The following is a 9,468-nucleotide window of genomic DNA, read 5'->3' as shown; positions in this document are numbered from 1 at the left end:
ACCACCACATCCACCACCACGTCCACCACCACCACCACGTCCATCATCCCCACCACGTCCACCACCACCATGTCCACAATCACCACCACCACATCCACCACCACTACATCCACCACCACCATGTCCACCACCACCACGTCCACCACCACACCCACCTCCACCACCATCACATCCACCACTCACCACCACCACTATGTCCTCCACAACTCCCACCACCACCACGTCTACCACTACCGCCACATCCACCACCACCACGTCCACAATTGCCACCTCCACCACCACCACCACATCAACCACCATTACATCCACCACCACTAGGTATAACACCACTACGTCCAACACCACCATGTCCAACACCACTACGTCCACCACCACCACCACATCCACCACCACCATGTCCACCACCACCACAATGTCCACCACCACCACGTCCACAATCGTCACCATCACCTCCACCACCACCACCACATCCACCACCACTACGTCCACCACCACCACGTCCACCACCACCATGTCCACCACCACCACCACATCCACCACCACCACCACATCCACCACCACACCCACCTCCACCACCAACATGTCCACCACCACCATGTCTACCTCCACCATCACCACATCCACTACCACCACCACGTCCACTACCAAGTCCACCACAACATCCACCACCACCTCCACCACATCCACCACCACTATGTCCACCATGACCACATCTACCACCACCATGTCACCCCCACCAACACATCCACCACCACACCCACCTCCACCACCACCATGTCCACCACCACCACGTCCACCACATCCACCACCACCACCTCGCCCACCAACACAACCGCGTCCACCACATCCTCCACCATGTCCACCACCACCACCACATCCACCACCACACCCACCACCACGTCCACAACCACCACTACCTTCACCACCACGGTCACCAGCACCACATCCACCACCACTATGTCCACCACCACTACGTCCCCCCCCACCATGTCCACCACCACCATTTCCACCACCACCACCATGTCCACCACCACCACCACATCCACCACCACCAAGTCCACCACACCCACCACCACCACCACGTCCACCACCACCACCACCACGTCCACCACCACGTCCACCACCACTGCATCCACCACCACCGCGTCCACCACCACCGCGTCCTCCACATCCACCACCATGTCCACCACACCCAGCACCATGTCCACCACCAACACCACCACATCCACCACCACATCCACTACCACCACCACACCCGCCACCACCTCCACCACGTCCACCACCACCACATCCACCCCATCCCCCACCACTACGTCCACCACCACTACATCCACCACCACTATGTCCACCACCACCACATCCACCACCATTACACCATGTCCACCACCATGTCCACCACCACCACGTCCACCACCACCACGTCCTCCACCACCACCACGTCCTCCACCACCACCACGTCCACCACCACCACACCCACCACTACCACCACCACGTCCAGCACCACCACGTCAACCACCACCACGTCCACCACATCCACCACCACCATGTCCACCACCACAATGTCCACTACATCCACCACCATGTCCACCACCACGGCCACCATGTCCACCACGAGGCCACCTCACTCTATCTATCTATCTATCTATCTATCTATCTATCTATCTATCGCCCTCACTCTATCTATCTGTCGCACTCACTCTGTCTATCTGTTGCCCTCACTCTATCTGTCGCCCTCACTCTATCCATCACTCTATCTATCTATCTATCTATCTATCTATCTATCTATCTATCTATCTATCTATCTATCTATCTATCTATCTATCTATCTATCTATCTATCTATCTATCTATCGCCTTCACTCTATCTATCTATCGCCCTCTATCTATCTATCTATCTATCTATCTATCTATCTATCTATCTATCTATCTATCTATCTATCTATCGCCCTCACTCTATCTATCTATCGCCCTCACTCTAGCTAGCTATCGCCCTCCCTCTATCTAGCTATCGCCCTCCCTCCCTCTATTTATCTATCGCCCTCACTCTATCTATCTATCTTACTGACTCTATCGCATCACCACAGCATCAATCAGGGGCACAACAACATCACTATGTGCTACCACAGCATCACTGATCTCAGCATCACTCGTCGCAACCACAACATCACTCAGCACCACCACAGCATCAATCTGTGCAACCATTTAACAACAACTGGTTCAAATATGCTCTCTCAACGTTTCAAGCTTTATTACAAATGTCACAAAAAAATTATAATATTTCACTTCTGCTCTTGGATTTTCGTCACAATAAAATACACTGAACATAATCTTCACAAAAGATATTTACAAAAGTTTAACCTATTGCCATTATAAATTACAATAGCATTTATTTAAGTATTAATTATTTAAAAAATGTTAAAGCCATTGTTATTTGTAATACCAATACATCTAAGTCACGTAAATACAACAAATATTGCATTACAAATGCTATAGGTGTCACATTTGCGAAAGTTAAAACTATTGGCATTGTAAATGACAAAGCTATTAATTTCGTTATTTTCAAAACAAACACATGAATAGAAAAATTGTCATTTACAATACCAATAGCTCAAACTTTCCTAATAAGAGACCTATTGCATTGCAAATGCTTGTTTCCTGTGGAGGCCAGAAAAAAAGAGGGGGCTTAAGTTTACGTTATGCTACTGGCTCTATTGCATGCCTCCTTGTAAACAGCTGAAGAAGTTGTATGTTCTTGCACCATAACGTCTGTGTCACTGGGGATGGTACAGTACTGGACGAACAACATAATATGAAATTCTAGGCAATAGCTGTATGTGTTGCAATGCTTGGACAGTGTTAGATTTGCAGGTGACTCTGGAATGTTGCTTTCTACTGTGTTTTGTCTTGGGGCACAGTTTTGTAAGATGGTTAAGTTGCGCAGGGACAAAGAATGATGTAAAATTACCACTCCGAAAATGAGAAACCAAGTCATATACAGTTTTCTTTTAAAAAAAAAAAAAAATACAGAACAACCACATGGGATTGACTATTCTTGACAATTTTTTTACAGCGCTCAATTTGTTCTGGGACAGTTTGAAGATGGCCGCCTCAGAGAAAATGCATAACACTGCCGTTTACCATGCATCATTACTCCGAAGTGTCTCCCAGACAGTTAGGATTGGCACGTCCCGGTTTCGAACACAGACCCATTTTGATGGCTTTACGTCATTTCAATAAATTAAAAGTCCGCATTACAGATGTTCACAAAAACAAAGAACATCTCCTTTTTATGTTTTCTCCGAAAGGCTGGTTGGTCAGGCAAACTAATCGTATGGTCCCATGATCCGAATAGAAATAATGTATAGACCTTTTGCCTGACCACAAGATGGCAGTCTCCAGAACACATGCGCAATACAGAAGTCAGGCGGCCACCGCCGTCGCCTGTCAAGTTTGTAACAGCCTAGAAGGCGTTCCCGACACTGCTCTGGACCACTCTCGCAGGCAGCGGGGGCGTGGTCGACGCACCCGCAGTCGGAGTGGCTGCGCGTGAAGCTGCTCTACAGCTGCAGTGACAGGGGGGAGAGTGGGACGTTGCTATCGCTCTGTACGAGGCGCGAGCCTTGGAACTCCAGGGACACGGAGCGAACGGCCTTGCAGCGCGTTCCATCGTTGCAAGCTGCTTCTGAGTTGACAGATTGCGCGGGGATAGTGCGAGGAGCGCTGTCAGCCCCCCATCGGTTGAGGCTGTGACTTAGAGGGTCACCCCCATGGCGGACCGCGGTGGGGGCTCAGGGGCCCCGGTCTCTTCCGGCGGGGCCGCCGCTGCACCGGCTCCACGCCAGCCTCCCGTGCCTTTGGGCCGCCCTGTGCAGATGAACCTTTATGCAACCTGGGAGGTGGACCGAAGCTCGCCCAGCTGTGTTCCCAGGTAAGGGGGTGAAAGGGACTCTTCTGTGCAGATGGGGACATTAATTGTGTCCAGGTGAGCTGCAGAGGATGCTTGCTGTGTCACAGTATGGGGGTGGGGGTTGCGTTGGGCAATGCACCCAAGCCCAGTGGGACTACTCTGTCACATTCGTGTGCCCTGGTGGAGGCTGTGACCAATAAGGTTGTCAACATATGGCCTGACTGTATACTAAGGGACTGGAGGTCGATATGTTGAGAAGAAAGTATTATGGTTAGTCCAATTGACAGCATATATGCTTATATGTTTAAAAAGTTCAATTTGTGCAAGAACAATACTCGAATGGTCGTCAGAGCACCTCACAAGGCTTACTGGCATTTCGTATTCAATGAATACATGTTTGGGAGTTACCCTAATTCGTTGGGAGCACATTACAATTGCAGTTACAAAATAGAGGCAGGGTTCAACAGAAGTTTAACGAAATAACCTATATCAGATTAACCCGTTACCTTTTCTGTAATAACGCATTTCAAGAGCTAGATTTTTCCCACATTAAGTATGGGAAATATTGGTGAGCAGTGTGCTCATCACTTCGAAGACGCATTTTGCTCCAATGATGCATTGTAAAATTATTTGCATTGTAGGCTGTGAATCTCAGTTTTTTGACCAACAAATACATGTGCGTGACCTGCCCAGTTAATTACTTTTCATTAATAAAACGCTAATTGTTTACTTCGTTGCTTACTTAATTTATGTGAAACTCAGAATGAAAACAGTTTAATACCATCCACAAGGCAAGTGGCAGTGGAACATAAATGGTAAGAAAATAATTAAAATACACATAAAGAAGGGGTTTTAGATAGGAACGGTTTATTTTTGTGATGTACTGCTGTGTTCGTGCTTGCTTCATATTTTGGGGTGATCATAAAAAGGGGTGCTCTTTCGCAGCGGTCTTAAAGTAGATGACACTTCTCTTATAATATTTTATTGACACCTTTCTTAGTGCACTGCTCACTTTGTTCAGCGTTTAGTGCATACCTCCAGGGATTTTGGATTGATGTAGCTTGCACCGTTATTCCTTTTGTGAAAGGGTAAACTGAGTTTTGTTTGACTACATGACTGCCCCCCCCCACCCCCCCCCCCCCCCCCCCATCGTTGCCTTACCTGCATGTGTCTTAGATGAAGTAAGATGCCAAGTATGTTTAGTTTTTAATTGAAGTATGCTGGTTGGCCGTTCTTTGCCATGAAGCAGTATTTTCACGCATGGGAGCGTCTTCCAGAACATTTTGCCCCTCTCGTAATTAGAAGATGCTCATTCCGAATCTGGTAACAATGTATTGTTTTTCCCACCAAAGAGTTTGTTACAAGATTTTATTTGAACCTGCCCTGGTGTCTCGCTTTAAACAAGAGGATTCATAGAATTCCGAGATTGTACACAATTTCTACAGTTTCTTGGGAGAGCTGGCTGTGACCATAGTGCGTGTGTGGCCATTATCCAGATACAAAGCTTTCCCTGCTCCTGCTCATATCGCCTCGCTCTCTGTTTGCTTCTCGCCCCCGCGTGAGAACCGAGGTGTTGTCCATGAAACATCATTGCTTTTCTTACCTGTTTTTTTTGTAGAACTTGCCATATTGACTGTTTTTTTTACTCTTATTTGGTAGCTGTCTTGAAGTATAGTGGGGACTTGCAATCATCTCAGTGGTCCCACTGCTGGCGGTCAGGGCTAGTTGGACTGACAACAGTAGATAGCGTTTAAGATTGTCACTGTGTCATATGGTTAGTCTTCGCCCTAGTAATGTGTCCCTCAGGAAGCTGCTCTATTCTCGCATTTGTTTTCTTTAGTATCTGTAATACTGCCAGACCACTCTACAAGTGCCCCCGGTTTTCATGAAAGATGGGCACCAGATTCCTGGCTGGTTTCTGGTTCTGTCAGTTTCTGGATGAGGCCCTTTCTAGGGTGTCTGCTCCTCGAATTAAAAACAGAATATACCAAAATACATTGTTGCAAACGACTTTTTCTTTTGGATCATGCTTGGAATTTGTTGGCGTGTAACTGTTTCACTTCTGTTGCAACCGTTCAATGGTTTGAGTGTTGAGAAGCACCCTCACTTTGTTTTGTTTTGTGCATGATATACAATAGATTGCTTTTCTTCTGGGACATTCTTGATACATTTTTATTTAATATATTGTGTCAGTTATTCAGATTTAGCGAAAAGGCTGTACTTGTTAATATCACTTATTATAATCACAAGGCTGACGTTAAAACCCGGTTAAATAAATCTTTCCTTTTTTTTGTATAACTGAACTATGCCTGCCTTTGTTTTCAAGACCCAGTATGGATCTGTAGATTCATGAGCATTTCTCACTTCCATACATTTTTTTGCTTCTTTGTCAATAGTACAGTCTGATTTGTTTAATATTGTAATTTTTTTTATGTATGTCTTTCTTCAAATGCATAAGCACATTTTCCTGCATTTTGTGTTGTAACGTTTGTAGGGTATTCATATCATTGGTGTGGCTCCTAATTTCTGTCCGGTTCTGTTGGTTAAGAAGCTATAGCCTGCTTTGTACTTTTTGTTTCCTCAGTGTTTAGTCTCATCTTGGTAAGCAGTGTTGTCTATAGAAGTCAGAAAGGTGCTCCTTTCATGTTGCTGTGGATTCGGTGCTTCAATTGTGATACTTAAGATTATAAGGTTCAGGATACAATTTCATGCCCATCTAATGTCAAAACTATACAGAGAAGTCCACCCTTGTGATGTCCCTCGCATTGCCACATTACCATGCCACTACCCCTCCTGTTTCCTTGCCCTAGATGGTGTTGGATAATTTTCAAGGTACATACAGTGGTCAGTAAAGACCAATCCATATTGGCACATAATCTTCGTGTGTTTTACCTTTTACAGGTACTTTACCACCTATGTTCTAGTTCACAGTGGTTGCCATGGCAGCTTTGAAATATTTTGTGTTAAACTGTTGTGTTGATGGTGCTAACTAATGATCTGGTCTGTTTCTAACCCATTATAACAGTAACACTTTATTTATCTACGGTTCTGCCTTTAGGCCACTCATTCTGTTTGGCATGATGGTGTTCCTCGATTGGCAATTGGCAAGGCATTGTCTCTTGGTGGTCGATGCCTTATTATTGTTTTTCTTCGGTCAGTAGAAACCCCTTTCCTCTGCAATCTGTATTCACTCCTTCAACTCTTATTGGATTGGATGCACAGATATAGTTGGTAGATTTATGAAGTGTAATCTACTCCATGGAAATAGTTAACCACTGTATCTGGTCAGGTATACCGCCACAGTACTCTACCATCTTCGCTGAGATAGCAATAATGTTATGGGAAATAATGGTTAGACGGAAGAGTGCATACAGCATATACTTCTAATGTACCCCTATGCTTAGAGGTCTGGGACTCAGACCACAACGGTACTACTCTTACCTGTGACAATGCTCTCAAGTAGGTCAAACATATTTTTTGTCTTCTCACAAATACGACCAGGGCCTTGCACTTCTCACTGGAGCAGTGAGCGCTCTGATACGCCTCTTAATAGTGACCAGTTGCCCTGTGGCCTACTCCAACATTCCATATCCAGAACTACACCTTAGATTTAAGAAAAGATGAGACTGATGCAGAACTACAAATACTACTTTGCAGTTTCTTAAGGATTTCACAGTTTTTCCACTTTTCTATATTGTAGTATGAATTTCCAGCAGCACATCATAGTCGGACTGCAGAAGGGCAGCTCTCAAACTTCGTCTTTTTCACCTTTTTTAAGGAGCTCCTTCTCACAGTGGTGGGCAACTGCTACTGTTGATTTTCTGCACCATCTGGCATTGGAATACACTTGTGTGGCATACTTACTCATTTAGTTTCGTGAGTTGCTTTAGTTTCTTGTATCAGGGGTTCATAAAATGTTCCTTTATTAGTTTGTCATCAAGAAGGCACAGGGTGCAGTGATGACGGGAACCATGCTTATAGCTACTGGTCCTGTTTCATCTTAGTTAAGCATACGAAGTAGGACCAGGAACATTAATGACCTCTTCCTATCCACAGGAGGCAGCTCCCAACTGATTGCCCCTCTACCCCGTGGAACACTTCCTACCCTCCCCCAACCTTGCTGCAACATTTGTTTTGTTTCTCCAGCTGTTTTACGAAGCGTAAACATAAAATCCTCCCATTTCTGATGCTGCGAAATCTGTTAATGTTTACAAAACGCCACCTTGGTGTCCCCTGCCCTGGGCCAAGGGTGCGCAGTTACAGATGCGCTGTTTCTCATGCTCTCAATTTGCTTATTAGAGACTATGAATCTGATGCAGGGTATCTATAAGCTGCTGAGATACCACTGTTTCTAGTCTGTTCTTTATGGCCTAGATTGCTTCCTTACAAAGCCTGAATCCGGGCTTTTGGGTAACCGGGATCTTCTGATGTGTTTATTACAAACTATCTTGATATGGCTTTATCATAATAGGTCTTCATTGCAGATGATATAATTGCAGGTTTTCTTGAGCAACAAAGAAGATAAGATGTAATTTATCTCTTGGCCTGCGTAAATCATCAAAAGTGGAAAATAAGCCTTCTTTTCTGTGGAAATAGACTACTGTGGAAAGCTCTGCTGCTGTATCAGTTGTCTGTGTTTTCCTTTACTGTCACATTGACAGCAGGAGAAGGCAAGCAATGAAAGGTTGAGCTGCCAACTCTTTTTCTGGTGTCTGGTCAGCGCATTTCCAATTAGTAACTGTTGTGGTTGCAAGCCCCCTCATTATGACATTGTGAAATGATCATTTAAAGTAGATTTGTCACTGGCCCATGGGCTTTAAAAATAAATCCCAATTTGTGTGCTGCGCTGTTCTGTGTCTGACGCCAGCTTACCGCCCACCCACAGTCATTAAAATAATCTCTTCCTAGATTAGCTATCATCATAAGCAATATGGTTATTTCCTGGCGTTTTTATCTGCGCAGTAAGGTTATTACTGTTTCGCAAGACATGCATTTGAAAGGCAGAATAATGCAAAAGGTTTATAAATTCTGCTTAAAAAGGCGAGATTTTGGAGTGTGGCGTGAAAAGCGTGTGATACAGACACCATGCCAGTTTTTAGTAGTACAGAAGATTTGTGCAATAGTGAATATTTAGTTGTGAAATATTTTTAACGTGTGCACTATGATACATTCTGAGAGAGGGAAGGGCTGCATTCTCAATGGGAGATTCCACAACACTGGTCAGAAGGTATGCTTGTGTGCTGAATTAGGGGTTGCTGATATTGTGTTCATTTAAAATCTCTAGGTACATCATATCGACACTTTAGGGTATGGCTTGCGTTTCCAGGCCTGTTTAGTGTTCCGGCCATGGAAGGGTGCGGTCTTTACAGGAATTTGTGTTTCTCCTTCTCTGGATAGGATTACATAAATATTATGCCTGCACAACATTCCAGCTCTGAATAATTTTTTTAAGAAACACCAGGCTGCTCTTGTTATTGTAATGCCTCGGTTAATTTTGGCAACACATAGAAGGTGACGTAGATGCAGTTTCTAATTCTTTTGAATCTCTGCTACTTTCAGACT

At 44.9% G+C, this 9,468-nt stretch overlaps 1 protein-coding gene across 1 annotated transcript in view; it reads left to right on the top strand.

Moving 5' to 3' along the window:
- Positions 1 to 3,513: 3,513 nt before the first annotated feature.
- PACS1 (phosphofurin acidic cluster sorting protein 1) overlaps positions 3,514 to 9,468 on the top strand; it is a 1,518,728-nt gene continuing 1,512,773 nt past the window's right edge. Inside the window, exon 1 of the mRNA XM_086938495.1 lies at positions 3,514 to 3,927. Coding sequence (XP_086794621.1) covers positions 3,767 to 3,927 — 161 coding nt within the window. The 5' untranslated portion in view covers positions 3,514 to 3,766. The remainder of the gene's footprint in view (positions 3,928 to 9,468) is intronic.

The sequence above is a fragment of the Lissotriton vulgaris genome, chromosome 9, assembly GCF_964263255.1.
Source record: "Lissotriton vulgaris chromosome 9, aLisVul1.2, whole genome shotgun sequence".
Lineage (NCBI taxonomy): Eukaryota > Metazoa > Chordata > Amphibia > Caudata > Salamandridae > Lissotriton > Lissotriton vulgaris.
The sequence above is the reverse complement of the archived record's forward strand: the minus strand, read 5'-3'. Positions and strand labels throughout refer to the sequence as shown.